The sequence below is a fragment of the Salvelinus alpinus genome, chromosome 36 (assembly GCF_045679555.1).
Source record: "Salvelinus alpinus chromosome 36, SLU_Salpinus.1, whole genome shotgun sequence".
NCBI classification, from domain to species: domain Eukaryota; kingdom Metazoa; phylum Chordata; class Actinopteri; order Salmoniformes; family Salmonidae; genus Salvelinus; species Salvelinus alpinus.
The window spans coordinates 19,609,746-19,632,245 of record NC_092121.1 but is presented as its reverse complement, the minus strand read 5'-3'; the positions used below and the strand labels follow the sequence as shown (position 1 = coordinate 19,632,245).

General features: G+C 47.8%; 1 protein-coding gene across 1 annotated transcript in view; it reads left to right on the top strand.

Moving 5' to 3' along the window:
- LOC139565489 (SH3 and multiple ankyrin repeat domains protein 1-like) overlaps positions 1–22,500 on the top strand; it is a 153,082-nt gene that overhangs the window by 55,202 nt on the left and 75,380 nt on the right. The window contains exons 3-15 of the mRNA XM_071385881.1: positions 1,860–2,063; positions 6,432–6,503; positions 7,055–7,163; positions 9,047–9,201; positions 9,746–9,913; positions 13,367–13,483; positions 13,601–13,678; positions 13,988–14,054; positions 14,317–14,489; positions 17,003–17,118; positions 17,549–17,703; positions 18,202–18,315; positions 18,787–18,862. Coding sequence (XP_071241982.1) covers positions 1,860–2,063; positions 6,432–6,503; positions 7,055–7,163; positions 9,047–9,201; positions 9,746–9,913; positions 13,367–13,483; positions 13,601–13,678; positions 13,988–14,054; positions 14,317–14,489; positions 17,003–17,118; positions 17,549–17,703; positions 18,202–18,315; positions 18,787–18,862 — 1,604 coding nt within the window. The remainder of the gene's footprint in view (positions 1–1,859; positions 2,064–6,431; positions 6,504–7,054; positions 7,164–9,046; positions 9,202–9,745; positions 9,914–13,366; positions 13,484–13,600; positions 13,679–13,987; positions 14,055–14,316; positions 14,490–17,002; positions 17,119–17,548; positions 17,704–18,201; positions 18,316–18,786; positions 18,863–22,500) is intronic.

Genomic DNA, 22,500 nt, shown 5'->3' with positions numbered 1-22,500 from the left:
GTAAAGAGTTAGTCTGGAGTGGAGGGCTCATGAGAGAGTTCAATGAGTCATTTCAACCAATCAGTAGGTATATGGACCAATCAGGTTGCTTGTTCAGTGGTCCACCCGTTCCTCTTCTCCCACCTGCTTTGGTGTTGAACAGAACCTCTCCTGTCTTAAACAAATGTTCTAATGCCCCTAAGATTAACTGCAGAATTAAAATGTATATGTAAAATCTTTATGTAAAATGTATGTATATGAAGTAGAAAAGCTGTAAAAAACAAAGAAGACATGTCCTCCGAAGAGGGTGGGGGATGGGTTAATAAAACATTTAAAAAATGTATAGGCAGAATTACAGTTATTATACAGAGTGTCATAATAATTGAAACAATAATGATGGTGATTATGGGAATATTTTTCATGCATTATGCTGTATTGATAAACGTTTCCTCCTCCTCAATGATCTCAGAGTACATTTAGCTTCCCTAGCCTGCATTCTGTTTGCGTGTGTGTTTTTTGATGGGACTGAGTGTTAATTCTAATGTGTGATTGAATGTACATGTTGGTGCAGTATGTCAGCGTGTGTGTAAGAAACAATCTATTGCATGCTGACACACCTACTCATCCTCTCTCTTTTACTCTCCCTTTCAATATCTCTCTTTCTCCATCTCTCTTTCTCTCTCACTCCCTCCCTCCCTCTCTCTCTATATCCCTCCCCCTCTCTCCCTCTCATACATAAACCCTTTCCTCCCCCTGACTCCACCTCTCTCGTTCTCCAACTCACTGTAAAACACACATACACACAGACACGGGCACTCTCTCACTTTATCCCATAGTTCCCCATCTCCAAGGGAACACAGGGATGTCTCTATGGCAACAAGGAGCTTGCTCCACTAATGAACTGGTTGCCATAGTGATTTGGTTGGCTGTGCACAAACCCAGACTGAATAAAAGAGAGGGAGAGAGACATTTTACACCTTTGCACAGTATTCCATGCTCACTCTCTCTCCCTCCCTCCCTCCCTCCCTCCCTCCCTCCCTCAACCCCCCCCCCCCCCCCCCCAGACAGAGAGAGAGAGTGTGTGAGACAGTCAGTGAGGGGGAGATTAAGACAGAAAGAGAGAGTTAAACACGTTATTGAGATGTATTGAGCCGTGGAGCGTACATCCATGCATGCAGAAGCAGCAAGCGAGAGATCCAGCTGCTCTCCAGAAGGACCAATCACACAGCTGCTTCAAGGTCAGGGGAATGGCCTGCTCTACCTCAGCCTCAGCCCAGACTCACAGCAGAGAGAGAGAGAGAAAGAGAGGAAGACTGTTTGATTCATGATCTACAGAAAGATGTGGATCTGTCCATATAAGGACATTAAGGACCTTCTCTCTCCAATGCTAACTGTGCCTATATGATAGAGCACAATCAAACATTCTATTCATCTCACCATACAGGAGCTCACTTGTCAGAGGAGACAGTACAATCAGCCATTCATATCTCCTTACTGTATAAAACCATACACATCACTGGTCCCTGTGGTGGACTCACAATGTCTCTCCCTAGTGGTTCAGCATGGTAATAACAGCAGTACTGCAGCGAGTAGCGGTTCTCACCTTCTGACAGACACACTAATACTGCACCAGGACCCTTCCCTCAGTCTAGACTGTTAAGTTGCTGTTACTTTTCTACTTTATAGTTCAATGCTTTCCTTTTCCTCGCTTTTCTTCTTTAGTGTTTTCATCTAAACCCCAACTACCCCCCCTCTCTATAAGCACCACCATTGAACTCTCTCTCCTTCTCCCTCCCTCTCTCTCTCCTTCTCTCTCTCCCTCTCTCTCTCCTTCTCTCTCTCCCTCTCTCTCTCCCCTTCTCTCCCCGTCTCCTCTGCAGAAGTGTTTGCGGTTCAACCCGGATGCGACCGTTTGGAAGGCCAAGCAGCAGGTGCTATGTTCTCTGACCGATTCGTTGCGGGACGTGTTGAACTACGGCTTGTTCCAACCAGCCACCGAAGGCCATGACGCAAAGTTCCTGGAGGAGGAGAAGATGCTGAGAGAGTACCCACAATCCTTTGAGAAGGGGGTACCATATCTGGAGGTATATACAGCCTGGATGTAAGGTTACACTGTAAGGTTACTCTCACTCTGTGGGTTACTCTGTAAGGTTACTCTGTAAGGTTACTCTCACTCTGTGGGTTACTCTGTAAGGTTACTCTCACTCTGTGAGTTACTCTGTAAGGTTACTCTCACTCTGTGGGTTACTCTGTAAGGTTACTCTCACTCTGTGAGTTACTCTGTAAGGTTACTCTCACTCTGTGGGTTACTCTGTAAGGTTACTCTCACTCTGCGGGTTACTCTGTAAGGTTACTCTCACTCTGTGGGTTACTCTGTAAGGTTACTCTCACTCTGTGGGTTACACTGTAAGGTTACTCTCACTCTGTGGGTTACTCTGTAAGGTTACTCTCACTCTGTGGGTTACTCTGTAAGGGTACTCTCACTCTGCGGGTTACTCTGTAAGGTTACTCTCAGGTTACTCTGTAAGGTTACTCTCACTCTGTGGGTTACTCTGTAAGGTTACTCTCACTCTGTGAGTTACTCTGTAAGGTTACTCTCACTCTGTGGGTTACTCTGTAAGGTTACTCTCACTATGTGGGTTACTCTGTAAGGTTACTCTCACTATGTGAGTTACTCTGTAAGGTTACTCTCACTCTGTGAGTTACTCTGTAAGGTTACTCTGTAAGGTTACTCTCACTATGTGAGTTACTCTGTAAGGTAACTCTGTAAGGTAACTCTCACTCTGTGGGTTACTCTGTAAGGTTACTCTGTAAGGTTACTCTCACTCTGCGGGTTACTCTGTAAGGTTACTCTCACTCTGTGGGTTACTCTGTAAGGTTACTCTCACTATGTGAGTTACTCTGTAAGGTTACTCTCACTCTGTGAGTTACTCTGTAAGGTTACTCTCACTCTGTGAGTTACTCTGTAAGGTTACTCTCACTCTGTGGGTTACTCTGTAAGGTTACTCTCACTCTGTGGGTTACTCTGTAAGGTTACTCTGTAAGGTTACTCTCACTCTGTGGGTTACTCTGTAAGGTTACTCTGTAAGGTTACTCTCACTCTGTGGGTTACTCTGTAAGGTTACTCTGTAAGGTTACTCTGTACGGTTACTCTCACTCTGTGGGTTACTCTGTAAGGTTACTCTGTACGGTTACTCTGTAAGGTTACTCTCACTCTGTGGGTTACTCTGTAAGGTTACTCTCACTCTGTGGGTTACTCTGTAAGGTTACTCTCACTCTGCGGGTTACTCTGTAAGGTTACGCTCACTATGTGGGTTACTCTGTAAGGTTACGCTCACTCTGCGGGTTACTCTGTAAGGTTACTCTCACTCTGTGGGTTACTCTGTAAGGTTACTCTCACTCTGCGGGTTACTCTGTAAGGGTACTCTCACTCTGTGGGTTACTCTGTAAGGTTACGCTCACTCTGCGGGTTACTCTGTAAGGTTACTCTCACTCTGCGGGTTACTCTGTAAGGTTACTCTCACTCTGCGGGTTACTCTGTAAGGGTACTCTCACTCTGTGGGTTACTCTGTAAGGTTACTCTCACTCTGCGGGTTACTCTGTAAGGGTACTCTCACTCTGTGGGTTACTCTGTAAGGTTACTCTCACTCTGCGGGTTACTCTGTAAGGGTACTCTCACTCTGTGGGTTACTCTGTAAGGTTACGCTCACTCTGCGGGTTACTCTGTAAGGTTACTCTCACTCTGTGGGTTACTCTGTAAGGTTACTCTCACTCTGCGGGTTACTCTGTAAGGGTACTCTCACTCTGTGGGTTACTCTGTAAGGTTACTCTCACTCTGTGGGTTACTCTGTAAGGTTACTCTCACTCTGCGGGTTACTCTGTAAGGGTACTCTCACTCTGTGGGTTACTCTGTAAGGGTACTCTCACTCTGTGGGTTACTCTGTAAGGTTACTCTCACTCTGCGGGTTACTCTGTAAGGGTACTCTCACTCTGTGGGTTACTCTGTAAGGTTACTATGTAAGGTTACTCTCACTCTGTGGGTTACTCTGTAAGGTTACTATGTAAGGTTACTCTCACTCTGTGGGTTACTCTGTAAGGTTACTCTCATTCTGTGGGTTACTCTGTAAGGGTACTCTCACTCTGTGGGTTACTCTGTAAGGTTACTCTCACTCTGCGGGTTACTCTGTAAGGGTACTCTCACTCTGTGGGTTACTCTGTAAGGTTACTATGTAAGGTTACTCTCACTCTGTGGGTTACTCTGTAAGGTTACTATGTAAGGTTACGTTCACTCTGCGGGTTACTCTGTAAGGTTACTATGTAAGGTTACTCTCACTCTGTGGGTTACTCTGTAAGGTTACTCTCATTCTGTGGGTTACTCTGTAAGGTTACTATGTAAGGTTACTCTCACTCTGTGGGTTACTCTGTAAGGTTACTCTCATTCTGTGGGTTACTCTGTAAGGGTACTATGTAAGGTTACTCTCACTATGTGGGTTACTCTGTAAGGTTGCTCTCACTCTGCGGGTTACTCTGTACGGTTACTCTGTAAGGTTACTATGTAAGGTTACTCTCACTCTGTGGGTTACTCTGTAAGTTTACTCTCACTCTGTGGGTTACTCTGTAAGTTTACTCTCACTCTGTGGGTTACTCTGTAAGGTTACTCTGCAAGGTTACTCTGTGGGTTACTCTGTAAGGTTACTCTGTACGGTTACTCTGTGAGTTACTCTGTACGGTTACTCTGCACGGTTACTCTGTGGGTTACTCTGTACGGTTACTCTGTACGGTTACTCTGTAAGGTTACTCTGTACGGTTACTCTGTACGGTTACTCTGTAAGGTTACTCTGTACGGTTACTCTGTAAGGTTACTCTGTACGGTTACTCTGTACGGTTACTCTGTGGGTTACTCTGTACGGTTACTCTGTACGGTTACTCTGTAAGGTTACTCTGTACGGTTACTCTGTGGGTTACTCTGTACGGTTACTCTATACGGTTACTCTGTACGGTTACTCTGTGGGTTACTCTGTACGGTTACTCTGTACGGTTACTCTGTGGGTTACTCTGTAAGGTTACTCTGTAGGTTACTCTGTACGGTTACTCTGTGGGTTACTCTGTACGGTTACTCTGTGAGTTACTCTGTAAGGTTACTCTGTACGGTTACTCTGTAAGGTTACTCTGTACGGTTACTCTGTGGGTTACTCTGTACGGTTACTCTGTACGGTTACTCTGTAGGTTACTCTGTGAGTTACTCTGTACGGTTACTCTGTGAGTTACTCTGTAAGGTTACTCTGTACGGTTACTCTGTAAGGTTACTCTGTACGGTTACTCTGTGAGTTACTCTGTACGGTTACTCTGTAGGTTACTCTGTGAGTTACTCTGTACGGTTACTCTGTGGGTTACTCTGTACGGTTACTCTGTGGGTTACTCTGTACGGTTACTCTGTGAGTTACTCTGTACGGTTACTCTGTGGGTTACTCTGTACGGTTACTCTGTACGGTTACTCTGTAGGTTACTCTGTGAGTTACTCTGTACGGTTACTCTGTAGGTTACTCTGTGAGTTACTCTGTACGGTTACTCTGTGGGTTACTCTGTACGGTTACTCTGTAGGTTACTCTGTACGGGTACTCTGTAGGTTACTCTGTGAGTTACTCTGTACGGTTACTCTGTACGGTTACTCTGTAGGTTACTCTGTGAGTTACTCTGTACGGTTACTCTGTAGGTTACTCTGTGAGTTACTCTGTACGGTTACTCTGTGGGTTACTCTGTACGGTTACTCTGTACGGTTACTCTGTAGGTTACTCTGTGAGTTACTCTGTACGGTTACTCTGTACGGTTACTCTGTGGGTTACTCTGTAAGGTTACTCTGTGCGGTTACTCTGTGGGTTACTCTGTGGGTTACTCTGTAAGGTTACTCTGTAAGGTTACTCTGTAAGGTTACTCTGTACGGTTACTCTGTGGGTTACTCGGTAAGGTTACTCTGTACGGTTACTCTGTGGGTTACTCTGTAAGGTTACTCTGTAAGATTACTCTGTGGGTTACTCTGTAAGGTTACTCTGTAAGGTTACTCTGTGAGTTACTCTGTACGGTTACTCTGTAAGGTTACTCTCATTCTGTGGGTTACTCTGTAAGGTTGCTCTCACTCTGTGGCTGGAAACTAGTGTAAATCTGTGCGGTTTCTTTCTTTTTTTCTTTTTTCGTTGAGAGAGGAGGAAGAGGAGGATGGAAGTTATGGGTAAACTAGATAAAGCATCATTTTGCAATACATCTGCAGGCTCCATCATGTGGATCTAGGCCAAAAGCTGAGAGAATTGAGGACAAAAGTTCTTCCAGTCAGGATTATCTCTCTCTCTCTCTTTCTCTCTCTCTCTCTCTCTCTCTCTCTCTCTCTCTCTCTCTCTCTCTCTCTCTCTCTCTCTCTCTCTCTCTCTCTCTCTCGCTCTCTCTCTCGCTCTCTCTAGTTTCGTTACAAGACCAGAGTGTACAAACAGACCAATCTAGATGAGAAACAGCTGGCTAAACTGCACACTAAGGTACTGGTTGTCTGTTTCAAAGGGTGTGGCACAATGTGAATTGTGGGTGTAAGTGTGTGTAGCATGCATTGGTGCAGTATGAAGGTGTGGGTGTGTATGTGTGTGCATACTTATGCGTGGGTGTGTGCACTCTTTGCGTGTCAGTGTGTGTACACGCCTTGTGTGTCTGTGTGTGCACTCACGTGTGTGTGTGTGTGTGTGTGAGTGGGACTGCACACTGTCTGTCTGCAGTTACAGGCCCTTGGGGCAGCCCTCCACTGTTAGCTGTGCTGTGCTTTGTGTGGCAGACAACTCCAGTATTAATGTGTCAACTCTGCTCTCTGTGGAACGCAGTGCTGGCACACTCTTAGAAAAAAGTGTTCCAAATGGTTCTTCGGCTTTCCCTATTGGAGAACCCTTCTTGGTTCCAGGTAGAACCCTTGAACCAAAAAGGGTTCTTCAAAGGGTTCTCCTATGGGGACAGCCAAAGAACACTTTTAGGTTGTGGATAGACCTTTATTTGTAGGAGTGGAGTCCCCTCATCTCTCTCTATCCCCTCATGCCTCTCATAGGCCAGTCTGAAGAAGTTCATGGACTACATCCAAAGTGGCTCTGTGGACAAGATGGCCAAGTTCTTGGACAAAGGGCTTGACCCCAACTACCAGGACCCTGACACGGGAGGTGAGATGCTGTCAGATGCTGTCCGCTGCCAGGGTGACCTGTGACCTCTCCTCAGTCAGTTAGCACCAATCAGCCATTTAGTCCGTCTGTCTGTCTGTCTGTGTGTCTGTCTGTCTATGTAGTCGAATCAAATTTATTTATATAGCCCTTCTTACATCAGCTGATATCTCAAAGTGCTGTACAGAAACCCAGCCTAAAACCCCAAACAGCAAGCAATGCAGGTGTAGAAGCGCGGTGGCTAGGAAAAACTCCCTAGAAAGGCTATGAGGGGTGGCAAGTGCCGGGTGGAGATTATAACAGAACATGGCCAAAATGTTCAAATGTTCATAAATGACCAGCATGGTCAAATAATAATAATCACCGTGGTTGTCGAGGGTGCAACAGGTCAGCACCTCAGTAGTAAATGTCAGTTGGCTTTTCATAGCCGATCATTAAGAGTATCTCTACCGCTCCTGCTGTCTCTAGGGAGTTGAAAACAGCAGGTCTGGGACAGGTAGCACGTCCGGTGAACAGGTCAGATTTCCATAGCCGCAGGCAGAACAGTTGAAATTGGAGCAGCAGCATGGCCAGGTGGACTGGGGACAGCAAGGAGTCATCATGCCAGGTAGTCCTGAGGCATGGTCCTAGGGCTTAGGTCCTCCGAGAGAGAGAAAGAAAGAAAGAGAGAATTAGAGAGAGCATACTTAAATTCACACAGGACACCGGATAAGACAGGAGAAGTACTCCAGATATAACAGACTGACCCTAGCCCCCCGACACATAAACTACTGCAGAATAAATACTGGAGGCTGAGACAGGAGGGGTCAGGAGACACTGTGGCCCCATCCGATGATACCCCCGGACAGGGCCAAACAGGCAGGACATAACCCCACCCGCTTTGCCAAAGCACAGCCCCCACACCACTAGAGGGATATCTTCAACCACCTACTTACCATCCTGAGACAAGGCCGAGTATAGCCCACAAAGATCTCTGCCACGGCACAAACCAAGGGGGGGCGCCAACCCAGACAGGAAGATCACGCCAGTGACTCATCCCACTCAAGTGACGCACCCCTCCTAGGGACGGCATGGAAGAGCACCAGTAAGCCAACCGCTGTAATAGGGTTAGAGACAGAGAATCCCAGTGGAGAGAGGGGAACCGGCCAGGCAGAGACAGCAAGGGCGGTTCATTGCTCCAGAGCCTTTCCGTTCACCTTCACACTCCTGGGCCAGACTACACTCAGTCCCTGATACCTTGACCCCCTAAGAAATCATTTTTAGTGACCCATAACATTTGTGGGGCATATGGCCACTGTATATTTAGCATCCTAGAGATCATTTCCAGACCCTTCAGCCATACAACCTGTCATCTAGCTAGCAAACTGTTCATATCCAAGTTGAATTAGCTAACAGCCAAGATAGCTGTGGGAGCTATGGCTAATGGCTGTCCTCTGTAACCTCGACCTGAAAACCCCCAATACTCTCTATAACTCTGAATCACACTTACCCAAAGCTCTATCTATCTAACACTTTATTAAAGATGATTATAATAAGCAAAGTAGACAGTTAGTTTGAGTCTCATTTAAGAGCCAGATAATATAACGAGGTGGGAGACAGGCAGCTACTGTTTGCAGTTTTGGGTGTGCTGCAACAGTCCTCTCACACAACAGAGCCTGCTGTCGCTGGGAGTGTGAAGTGCACTGCCATCTGGCAACACCAGGGGGCAGCAGAGAGCTCTACGTCTGCCACTATCAGATAAGAGATACCGTACTACTACAGTAGACTAGAGTGACATGATGCTGTGATGTTCATGTCATAACTCCATGGCCCCACTCCTGTCTGTCTGATTAAATATATGAACCCCTCCGTCCCTCCATTGCTCCATCTCTCTTTCTCCTCTGTAGAAACCCCCCTGACGTTGGCGGTGCAGTGTGAGCCGGGGGGAGGGGAGGCCATACGGGGGCTGGTGCTGGGAGGGGCTCATCTTGATTTCAGGTCCAAGGACGGACTCACACCTCTACACAAGGCTGTCCGCAGCCACTGCCACACAGCCTTGCTGGTAAACACACACACACCTCCTTGCACTCACATCTATGGATTAAAGGAGCATGTATGGACCCACTGTGCAAAGTGTCTTGTATTGAGATACGGTCATGATGTTCTTATAATGATATCACATATTTTATAGTGATATTCAACTAATCGTTTAATACACTCTTAGAAAAAAGGGTTCCAAATGGTTTTTCGGCTGTCCCCATAGGAGAACTCTTTTTGGTTCCAGGTGGAACTCTTTTGGGTTCCATGTAGAACACTCTGTGGAAAGGGTGCTACAAGGAACTCAAAAGGGCTCTACCTGGAACCAAAAGGGTTCTACCTGGAACTAAAAAGGGTTCTCCTATGGGGACAGCCGAAAAACCCTTTTGGAACCCTTTTTTCTAAGAGTGTATTAAACGATTCGTTGAATATCACTATAAAATATGTAACTAAAAAGGGTTATTTAGAGGGTTCTCCTACGGTGACAGCCGAAGAAACCTTTTAGGTTCTAGATAGCACCTTTTCTCTTAGAGTGTATGTATGTGTGTCTACCTGGTGTGTCCCTATAGACCTTGCTGTCTCTGGGTGCGTCTCCGGACTATAAGGACCGGCGGGGGCTGACTCCGCTCTACCACACTGTGCTGACAGGGGGAGACACCTCCTGCTGTGAGACCCTGCTCCACCACCGCGCCAAGCTGGCCGTCAGGGACGAGAACGGCTGGGATGAGACACACCAGGTAGGTTGAGGTGTAGGTGTGTGTTTGTGTGTGTTTTTTTCTGTGGGGTTTAGTCTGTGTTCAAGTGTCCATTAGCGTTTCACTGTGCTTGTGTATATATAGGTTTGTGTGTGTGTGTGTGTGTATTTGTGTTAATGTCAGTGTGTAAATGTCATCTCTATATTTATGTTATCCATTCATGTCATGGTACGCCTCCCTTACCCTGATGTGTCTCTCCTGCTACTCACCCCCCTGTACCCCTCTAACCCATGATGAGGCCCGTCTCTCACCCCCCTGTACCCTCTAACCCATGATGAGGCCCGTCTCTCATCTCCCTGTACCCTCTAACCCATGATGAGGCCCGTCTCTCACCCCCCTGTACCCTCTAACCCATGATGAGGCCCGTCTCTCATCTCCCTGTACCCTCTAACCCATGATGAGGCCCGTCTCTCATCTCCCTATACCCTCTAACCCATGATGAGGCCCGTCTCTCATCTCCCTGTACCCTCTAACCCATGATGAGGCCCGTCTCTCACCCCCCTGTACCCTCTAACCCATGATGAGGCCCGTCTCTCATCTCCCTGTACCCTCTAACCCATGATGAGGCCCGTCTCTCACCCCCCTGTACCCTCTAACCCATGATGAGGCCCGTCTCTCATCTCCCTGTACCCTCTAACCCATGATGAGGCCCGTCTCTCATCTCCCTGTACCCTCTAACCCATGATGAGGCCCGTCTCTCATCTCCCTGTACCCTCTAACCCATGATGAGGCCCGTCTCTCATCTCCCTGTACCCTCTAACCCATGATGAGGCCCGTCTCTCATCTCCCTGTACCCTCTAACCCATGATGAGGCCCGTCTCTCATCTCCCTGTACCCCCTAACCCATGATGAGGCCGTCTCTCATCTCCCTGTACCCTCTAACCCATGATGAGGCCCGTCTCTCATCTCCCTGTACCCTCTAACCCATGATGAGGCCCGTCTCTCATCTCCCTGTACCCTCTAACCCATGATGAGGCCCGTCTCTCATCTCCCTGTACCCTCTAACCCATGATGAGGCCCGTCTCTCATCTCCCTGTACCCTCTAATCCATGATGAGGCCCGTCTCTCACCTCCCTGTACCCTCTAACCCATGATGAGGCCCGTCTCTCATCTCCCTGTACCCTCTAACCCATGATGAGGCCAGTCTCTCATCTCCCTCTACCCTCTAACCCATGATGAGGCCCGTCTCTCATCTCCCTGTACCCTCTAACCCATGATGAGGCCCGTCTCTCATCTCCCTGTACCCTCTAACCCATGATGAGGCCCGTCTCTCATCTCCCTGTACCCTCTAACCCATGATGAGGCCCGTCTCTCATCTCACTGTACCCTCTAACCCATGATGAGGCCCGTCTCTCATCTCCCTCTACCCTCTAACCCATGATGAGGCCCGTCTCTCATCTCCCTGTACCCTCTAACCCATGATGAGGCCAGTCTCTCATCTCCCTGTACCCCCTAACCCATGATGAGGCCCGTCTCTCATCGCCCTGTACCCTCTAACCCATGATGAGGCCCGTCTCTCATCTCCCTGTACCCTCTAACCCATGATGAGGCCCGTCTCTCATCTCCCTGTACCCTCTAACCCATGATGAGGCCCGTCTCTCATCTCCCTGTACCCTCTAACCCATGATGAGGCCAGTCTCTCATCTCCCTGTACCCTCTAACCCATGATGAGGCCCGTCTCTCATCTCCCTCTACCCTCTAACCCATGATGAGGGCCATCTCTCATCTCCCTGTACCCTCTAACCCATGATGAGGCCCGTCTCTCATCTCCCTCTACCCTCTAACCCATGATGAGGCCCGTCTCTCATCTCCCTGTACCCTCTAACCCATGATGAGGCCCGTCTCTCATCTCCCTGTACCCTCTAACCCATGATGAGGCCAGTCTCTCATCTCCCTGTACCCTCTAACCCATGATGAGGCCCGTCTCTCATCTCCCTGTACCCTCTAACCCATGATGAGGCCCGTCTCTCATCTCCCTGTACCCTCTAACCCATGATGAGGCCCGTCTCTCATCTCCCTGTACCCCCTAACCCATGATGAGGCCCGTCTCTCATCTCCCTGTACCCCCTAACCCATGATGAGGCCGTCTCTCATCTCCCTGTACCCTCTAACCCATGATGAGGCCCGTCTCTCATCTCCCTGTACACCCTAACCCATGATGAGGCCCGTCTCTCATCTCCCTGTACCCCCTAACCCATGATGAGGCTGTCTCTCATCTCCCTGTACCCTCTAACCCATGATGAGGCCCGTCTCTCATCTCCCTGTACCCTCTAACCCATGATGAGGCCCGTCTCTCATCTCCCTGTACCCCCTAACCCATGATGAGGCTGTCTCTCATCTCCCTGTACCCTCTAACCCATGATGAGGCCCGTCTCTCATCTCCCTGTACCCCCTAACCCATGATGAGGCCCGTCTCTCATCTCCCTGTACCCTCTAACCCATGATGAGGCCCGTCTCTCATCTCCCTGTACCCTCTAACCCATGATGAGGCCCGTCTCTCATCTCCCTGTACCCTCTAACCCATGATGAGGCCCGTCTCTCATCTCCCTGTACCCTCTAACCCATGATGAGGCCCGTCTCTCATCTCCCTGTACCCTCTAACCCATGATGAGGCCCGTCTCTCATCTCCCTGTACCCCCTAACCCATGATGAGGCCCGTCTCTCATCTCCCTGTACCCTCTAACCCATGATGAGGCCCGTCTCTCATCTCCCTGTACCCTCTAACCCATGATGAGGCCCGTCTCTCATCTCCCTGTACCCTCTAACCCATGATGAGGCCCGTCTCTCATCTCCCTGTACCCTCTAACCCATGATGAGGCCCGTCTCTCATCTCCCTGTACCCTCTAACCCATGATGAGGCCCGTCTCTCATCTCCCTGTCACTCCATAGCTCAGGTATGAAGAGGACAGCAGATAGAACCCTGGAGACACACAGGTACTGTACTAACTTCCCCTCCATTTCAACATTCTTTCCATCCTTTCATCACTATGTCTGTGTGTATTTGTGCTGTTGTCGTTGAGCGTTGTCGTTGTGTATCTATGTGCGTATCTATGTGTGTATCTATGTGCGTATCTATGTGCGTATCTATGTGTGAGTGGCTCGGTAAGTGTGTATTCTCGCTGTTTTCTGATGTGTGTGTTGTTCCTGTTTCGCGCTCTCTTTTTGACAATGTATAACCCCCTCTCTCTTTCTCCACTCTTTATTTCCTTGATCTCTATCTTTCACCATCTCCCTCTTCATTCATTTCTCTTTTCTTTACTTCTGATCGCCTGTCATCCCCCTCTCCCCACCCCTCTCTCTCTCTCTCTCTCTCTCTCTCTCTCTCTCTCACTCTCTTTACCCCCCATCTCTCAATCTCTCCCTACCTTTCTCGCTCTCTGTCCCCCCACCTCTCTCTCTCCCTCCCGCTCTGTGCTCACTCTGCTCTGATCCCAGGCCTGTCAGAATGGCAATGCCCAGCATCTGGAGCACCTTCTTTTTTACGGGGCAGACTCCACTTCCCAGAATGCCTCAGGAAACACTGCCTTGCACGTTTGTGCTTTATACAACAAGGTAGTGCTCTCTAGTAGTGTCATAAACAAACATCAAATAAAGATGACTTTGTAGTTTTGTAATCCAGTATTACAGTTATTTGCTGCTAATTGATTGACATGTATTTTGTCCATACAGGACAGCTGTGCACGAATTCTACTTTACAGGGGAGCCAATAAAGACACAAAGAATAAGAGTGGGCAGAACCCATTTCAGGTGATTATACAATACATGGCTGGGCTAATGGAATGATGTATTTGTATGTACATTGCTTAGATGGGGTTGTGTGTGATGAAGTTACTAAAGCAGAAAATGCTATTGGATGAGATGTACCAGTGTTAGTGATATTATTCTGTGACGTGTACGAGGGTCCAAGGTGGGAGAATTCTGCCTGACCCCTTGAGCTGGGTTCTCGTACTCTGTGCTCCTTACAAAAGGCCAGCCGAGACAAGGAATATGTGCATACTGTGTGTGTGGAGGGTGCTGTGAGAACTGTTCCTTACACTGCTAGCGTGTGTGTTTCAGGTGGCTGTCATGTCCGGCCATTTTGAGCTAGGAGAGATTATCAAAAACCACCGGGACACATATGTAGGTACGTTCTGACCTGTGGCTGTGTCTAGGAGTTTATGCTCTATGAACGTATGTGACAGTATGTGAGAGTGGTTCGGCATTCACATGTTTCTTTAAAAACAATGTTGTGCGTACACACATAATATTTATTACATTATTTTGTATGTGTGCCAATCATACTGGGATATTTCCTGTCCCTGCTATCTGAATGAGTGCTGCAAGTGAACTAAACATGACTAGTTTATACCTCTCTGTCTTTCTCTCTCCTTCTCACACTCTCTCAGTACCTTTTCTTGAGTCTCCCAAATACGCCCCTCAGAGGCGAGAGAGTGCGCCGCGCACCCTGGCGCTGCCCCACCCTCACCCCTTCCTGCGTGCCAACAGTGATAACAGTATGAACCTGCCTGACTGGATGGCACTGCCCAATACACCAGGCTCCAACATTGTGTCTGTACAGGTAGAGGAAGGAACCTAGCACCTGGACACCTAGTCTGGGAGAATTACTGTACTGTTTCACATCATGTATCATGTAATGTAGCTATGTAGTACATCACTAATATACTGTAGTACATTACCAATATACTGTAGTAAATCACCAATATACTGCAGTACATCACCAATATACTGTAGTAAATCACCAATATACTGTAGTACATCACCAATATACTGTAGTACAACACCAATATACTGTAGTACAACACCAATATACTGTAGTACATCAGCAATATACTGTAGTACATCACCAATATACTGTAGTACATCACCAATATACTGTAGTACAAGACATAGAGTGTACATTTTTCCTCAGTAAAGTAGCTATCAGTAGTCAGAGATAGAATACGGGGAGGGGTTCCATGAGACCTGAGGTGGCAGAACGGAGTACTCGGGTTGGGGTGTAGGGGTTGAGCATAGCCTGAAGGTAGGGAGGGGCACTTCCTCTTGCTGCTCCATAGGTAAGCACCATGGTCTTGTAATGGATGGGAGCTTTGGATGGGAGCCAGTGGAGTGTACGGAGGAGCGGAGTGACATGGGAGAACTTGGGAAGGTTGAAATCTAGGCCGGCTGCAGCATTCTGGATAAATTGCAGTGGTTTGATGGCACAAGCGGGGAGCCCAGCCAACTGAGAGTTGCAGTAGTCCAGACGGGAGAGTGCCTGGATTAGAACCTGCTCCGCTTCCTGTGTGAGGTCGGGTCGTAATGTTGTAGAGCATGAACCTGCAGGAGCGAGTCACTGCTTTAATGTTTGCAGAGAACGACAGGGTGTTGTCCAGAGTCACGTCAAGGTTCTTTGCACTCTGGGAGGGGGACACTGTGGAGTTGTCAACCGTGATGGAGAGCGGACAGGCCTTCCCCGGGAGGAAGAGCAGCTCTGTCTTGTCGGGGTTAAGCTTGAGGTGGTGAGCCGACATCCAAGTTCAGATATCTGCCAGGCACGCAGAGATGCGTGTCGCCACCTGAGTTTCAGAAGGGGGGAAGGAGGAAAGTAGTTGAGTGTCATCTGCATAGCAATGATAGGGGAGACCATGTGATGATATGATGGAGCTGAGTGACTTGGTGTATAGAGAGAAGAGGAGAGGGCCTAGAACTTTGCCCTGGGGGACACCAATAGTGGGAGTACGTGGTGCAGACACAGCTCCTCTCCATGTCACCTGGTAGGAGCGACCTGTGTAGGGTTTGAGCATCTAAGAGTGTGCAGAACCTGAGACTCCCAGCCCTGAGAGGAGGATCTGATGTCGAAGGCAGCGGATAGATCTAGGAGGATGAGAACAGAGGAGAGAGAGTCAGCGTTGGCAGTGCGGAGAGCCTCCGTGACACACAGAAGAGCAGTCTCAGTTGAGTGACCCGTCTTGAAGCCTGACTGGTTAGGGTCCAGAAGATCGTCCTGAAGGAGATACCGAGAGGGTTGATCAGAAACAGCATGCTCAAGTGTTTTGGAAAGAAAGGAAAGAAGGGATGCTTTTGACGTCAGATGAGTCGAGAGTTGGTTTCTTGAGGAGGGGAGCGACTTGGGCCATTTTGAAGTCAGAGGGAACGCAGCAACATACTGTAGTACATCACCAATATACTGTAGTACATCACCAATATATTGTAGTACATCACCAATATACTGTAGTACATCACCAATATACTGTAGTACATCACCAATATACTGTAGTAAATCACCAATATACTGTAGTACATCACCAATATACTGTAGTACAACACCAATATACTGTAGTACATCACCAATATACTGTAGTACATCACCAATATACTGTAGTACAACACCAATATACTGTAGCATATCACCAATATACTGTAGTAAATCACCAATATACTGTAGTAAATCACCAATATACTGTAGTAAATCACCAATATACTGTAGTACAGACCACTGAACCGGTGTTGCCCCTTCATCTCTCTCTCTCTCTCTGTCTCTCTCTGTCTCTCTCTCTCTCTCTCTCTGTCTCTTTCTGTCTCTTTCTGTCTCTCTCTCTCTCTGTCTCTTTCTGTCTCTCTCTCTCTCTGTCTCTCTCTCTCTCTCTCTCTGTCTCTTTCTGTCTCTCTCTCTCTCTGTCTCTTTCTGTCTCTCTCTCTCTCTCTGTCTCTTTCTGTCTCTCTCTCTCTCTGTCTCTCTCTCTGTCTCTTTCTGTCTCTCTCTCTCTGTCTCTCTCTCTGTCTCTTTCTGTCTCTCTCTCTCTCTGTCTCTCTGTGTCTCTCTCTCTCTGTCTCTTTCTGTCTCTTTCTGTCTCTCTCTCTCTGTCTCTCTCTCTGTCTCTTTCTGTCTCTCTCTCTCTGTCTCTCTCTCTGTCTCTTTCTGTCTCTCTCTCTCTCTGTCTCTCTGTGTCTCTCTCTCTCTGTCTCTTTCTGTCTCTCTCTCTCTCTGTCTCTCTGTGTCTCTCTCTCTCTGTCTCTTTCTGTCTCTCTCTCTCTCTGTCTCTCTGTGTCTCTCTCTCTCTCTCTCTGTGTCTCTCTCTTTCGCTCTCTCAGGGCTATAAGCATTCAGGTACCATGCGTAGCTCCAGTAGTCCCCGTGGGGCGCGGACTCGCTCCCCGTCCCGAGGGAGAGCGGGGGATAAGGAGGACAGGAGTCGGCAGAGTCGGAGGCAGGGAGGAGGCGGAGGGGGAGGAGAAGGAGGGGGAGGAGAAGGAGGGGGAGCAGGAGGAGGAGCAGGAGGGTAAGATTGACTATGGTTCTCATTGTAGCGTGCTCTCTCTCCATCTACAGCAGTGTCAGTTGTCCCTCTCTGCTGTGACTCTAACATGGCACCCAATCCAAACTTGAAATCTGTATTAATAATTTGCACACAAATCTCCCGTCAATAGATGGTTTTCACAAAAGTCCAAATTAGCCATGCAGCCTGTGCATGAGGGTTGTGTATAGTATAAGCATTGTCCGAGCCAGAACGGCCCATAGGGCAGGAGCCTGTCTCCTGTTTCTGTAGCGTGAAGGCAGATACTAACCACAAGGCCACTGAGTTGGTTGTGTACTGTAATGTATGTGCTGTATGCTGAACGCTGCCCCCCTCTGGCCAGGGCGGGGTCTGTCAGCAGCAATACGGTTATGGCTGCAGGGGGCCAGCGGAGGCGTCTCTACAGCGCCGTCCCAGGACGTGTGTTTGTGGCCACGCGCTCCCACTCCGCCCAGGGAGACAGAGAGATTAGCTTCAGCAAGGGAGACAAAGTCAAAGGTGTGTGTGTTTAGTGTGTCTGTGTCAGAGAATGGCTGTGTGACTGTCTGGCTGGGTGTTTTTTCATGTGAGTTCAAAGTGTTTGCTAGCCTGGGTGCTAGTCTGATACATTTGCCCAGGAGATGAAATGTTCATGCTGGTACCCAGGCTAGGTCTCTGTCTGCTGATGTGAGTGGTGTATGTATGAGTCTGTCTTGTGGATGTAGTCTACCTGTCTTAATGAGAGTGTAAGGTCCTTGTATGTCCTTGTCTTCAATGTCTGCAGGTATGAATATGTGTGTGTCTGTGAGTGAGTCTAAGGTATTTCCAGGTATGTATGTCTTGGTGAGTACGTAGAGAGGTTTGCATGCCTGTTTGTGTGTTTACATTCCTCTGTGTGTGTTTACATGTTGTGGCTATTTCCTTGTCGTTGTTTGTGCCTGTATGTTGTTTTGTGTATACTGACTGTGTGAGGTAATGGCTCTGACGCGCGACACTCTTTCCTGTCCCCTCGTGCAGTGCTGAGTGTGGGCGAGGGAGGGTTCTGGGAGGGCACGGTTAAGGGACGGACCGGCTGGTTCCCCTCAGACTGTGTAGAGGAAGTGGCAGTCCGTAGCCAGGACAACCGCTCAGGTGAGGCCCTGACCACACACCTGCAGACACACACAGCATGCCTCTCTCTCTACCCTCTCATTGGTCAGAAAAACACACACACACACACTTACACACACGGCAGCGCTGGCTGTTACACACAGACACACAGGCATAAAAACAACACATTTAGCAGGAGGTCTACAGTTAGGTAGTAACACTGGGAAAATACCACTCTAGACTCTCAGAATGATTAGAGGAGCAGAAACACGGTGTGGGTTGACAGGGAAGGAAGGTTCTACACTAGTCGTAGTAGTGGTGTCTGCCCACCACTAAGGCCTAAGGCTGCAGTGGTAAACACAGCTGGTTTTACTGTATGTAGAGACTCAATAGAGAGACGTTTACTGTCGAGGTTCAGGCTGTAGTCTAACAGCAGCGTGTGACTGTAGTGACAGTGTTGGTCAGTGTGGCAGGCAGGCATCATGCTGATAACACTGTGGTCGTGTGTTTTAGAGAGCCGCAGTGAGAAAGCCAAGAGACTGTTTCGTCATTACACCGTGGGCTCATACGACAGCTTCGACGCTCCCAGGTAAGGATGGGGAGACTTTCTCTACAGTGTCATACTCAGAGGTCTACCTGGAAGTCAGTGAGTTGAGTGATCTTGCCCTGGATATGCTTGGGGTATGTTGGAGTGAGTTGTGTCGCTGTAAGATGGGCTTTGTTAGAGTGATCTACAGTACTGTGTCAACTTGTGTTTGGGACTATGGGTAATATACTGTATATTAACCTCATCTGTGTTGTATGTGTGGAAGTGATCCACTAGAGACTATGATTGGGTGATCTACTGTGCGATGGATTGTGACTGGGTGATCTACTGTGCGATGGATTGTGATTGGGTGATCTACTGTGCGATGGATTGTGATTGGGTGATCTACTGATATCTGAAGTTACATACAGTACTGGTCAGATATCTGAAGTTACAGACAGTACTGGTCAGATATCTGAAGTTACATACAGTACTGGTCAGATATCTGCAGTTACATACAGTACTGGTCTGATATCTGAAGTTACATACAGTACTGGTCAGATATCTGAAGTTACATACAGTACTGGTCAGATATCTGAAGTTACAGACAGTACTGGTCAGATATCTGAAGTTACATACAGTACTGGTCAGATATCTGAAGTTACAGACAGTACTGGTCAGATATCTGAAGTTACAGACAGTACTGGTCAGATATCTGAAGTTACATACAGTACTGGTCTGATATCTGAAGTTACATACTCACTGCTGACTCACTGCTAACTCACTGCTGACTCACTGCTAACTCACTGCTGACTCACTGCTAACTCACTGCTAACTCACTGCTAACTCACTGCTGACTCACTGCTGACTCACTGCTAACTCACTGCTAACTCACTGCTGACTCACTGCTGACTCACTGCTGACTCACTGCTAACTCACTGCTAACTCACTGCTGACTCACTGCTAACTCACTGCTGACTCACTGCTAACTCACTGCTGACTCACTGCTGACTCACTGCTAACTCACTGCTAACTCACTGCTAACTCACTGCTAACTCACTGCTGACTCACTGCTAACTCACTGCTGACTCACTGCTAACTCACTGCTGACTCACTGCTGACTCACTGCTGACTCACTGCTAACTCACTGCTGACTCACTGCTAACTCACTGCTAACTCACTGCTGACTCACTGCTAACTCACTGCTGACTCACTGCTAACTCACTGCTAACTCACTGCTGACTCACTGCTGACTCACTGCTAACTCACTGCTAACTCACTGCTGACTCACTGCTGACTCACTGCTGACTCACTGCTAACTCACTGCTAACTCACTGCTAACTCACTGCTAAGTCTGTTTTTATCAGAGCACTAGTGTGGATCCATCTCACCCTGCTTTTTTCCACTCCTCTATATTTGTCTTTGTCACCCCTTCCACCTCTCTCTCTCTATCGCTCCCTTTATTTTTATTCATCACCGTTTTACTCACCCCCCTGTACTTTTTAATTTTCTCTCCATCACCCTCCCTCCCCTGTGGTGTTTCCATCTGGAGAACAGACAGTGAAGGGCACTCTGGAGGGAGAGAGGGATGAACAGAGCAAGAAAGGAGGTGAAGAGAAGGAGAGATTCTACAGTATGTAGAATTAGACGAAGAAGAGAAAAGGGAGAGAGAACGCAGGAGAGGAAATAGACATGAATGAACAACCCCCCTTTCTCTCCCACTTTCACCTCATCACCTTTCAATCCGCTTTTAGATGGAAGATGTTTTTATATTGACAGTAAGAGATCTTGTACACCTCCTGATCTGTCTAATGAAGCAGGCTTTTACCTCTCTGACTAGCTGTGACAGTTTAACAAGGCTCGGTCGAGACGGCAGTCAGCTAAATGAATGGCTTAAATTGATATTGTGGCACAGCGATTACATTAACAAGGATTAGAGGAAGAGGAGAGATGATCAAGGAAAGATGTTCTCCCTCTATACATTTTCCCCCCTAGTGTCCATCTTTATCAATCCATTCCTCCTTTCTCCCTATTTGTCCTTATCCTCCCTTCTTTACTCCTTTACTTGTCTCCTCCTTCCTTCCTTCCTTTCTTCCCTCCTTATTCTCTTCTTACATCCAAATAAGCCTCCCTCCTCCGTGTCCCCTCTCTCCCTGTGTCTCAGAGCCCATGGCAGTGAACTGCCCTAGTAACACACATGACAACTGTTCTGGGGCAGCCGTCTGTGAAATAGGGACAAGGAAGCACACACACATTCTAGAGAAGAGTTAATTATTGCCCTCCATCACAAGAGGTGCTTTCAAATCACATTCTGGTGCACATTGTACATGTTTTACATTATAGGTGAACACTCATGCACACATACACTCATACACACATGACCACACACACATTACCACACACACATGACCACACACACATGAGTCACATACACTAACACACTAACGACCAAACACCTGCCAACATTCACTCTCTTTCCCCCTCCCCCTTGTACTTTTTCTCCCTCTCTCTCTCTCTTTCTCTCTTTCTCTCTCTCTCTCTCACTCTCTCTATCTCCCTCTCTCCCTCTCTCTCTCTCACTCTCTCCCTCTCTCTTTCTCTCACTCTCTCACGCTCTCCCTCTCTCTCACGCTCTCCCTCTCTCTCACTCTCTCCCTCTCTCTCTCCCTCCCTCACACACACACACACGCGGCCATACACTAAATTCACAGCAGTATAGCGTAACATGCAGAGAGAGAAACAAAAAGAGAGGGAGGGAAGGAGAGAGAGAAGAACAGGAATAGGCAGTGAAGGCAGAAAGGCACCAGAGAGAGGTAGGGGGAGAGAGAGGGGGAGATTGAGCGAGAGACAGGGAGGCAGAGAGGGAGGGAGGGAAAGGCGACAGAAGACAACATCGACATACATCGAACGAAGCACTGACAGAGATGATGTGAGTGCCTTTTTAAAGAGAATCTCTCTCGCTCTAATTCGCTCTCTTCCTTCTGCTGCTCATCCCCAGCTGAATCTCTCTTCTTCTTCCTGTCTGTCTTGATGCGTCTCCTTCCTCCCGTTTCCCTGCCTCGCTCTCCTCTTTTCATTGATGCGCTCTGCTTTGTTTACAGACAATGTGAGAGAGGAAAGAGGAGGAGAGGGGAGGGGACTGTGTACATGTGTGTGTTGATTAAAGGCCATGGGGGAAGGGGAGATGTTAAGAGTGATTTAAGGGCATGTAGGGTCACTGAAGTAGAGAGGACAGAAGAGGGGTAGGACAAAACGAGTGCAGAGATTACAGAAATGGGGAAATGGTAGAGACGTGAGTTGGGAGGAAGACATAGGTTGACAGGTGGTGAAAAGAGGTAGGAGATGAGAATATAGAATTCACGTGTTGTCTATATTTGGTTTATTAAAGGTGCAATATGCAGAAATCTCTCTGCCATTTCCTGGTTGCTAAAATTCTAATAGTTCTCCTGATTTCAGTTCATGTGACAAAATAAGCAATGCATAGTGTAGAGAATCATTGTACCATCTAAACCGCTGTTAAATATATTTTCAATAACCCAAAATGTTGTATTTTCAGCTGTTTGAAGCTGGTGTACAAAACTGAAAGTAAAAGACGCAAAAAACGAAACTTAAGAACGGGAAGCATGCAAATAGCTCACATAGAACACTTCTACTGCTTCTTAGACTTGCTTTCAAAGAAGTCACATTTCTATGTGAATTTT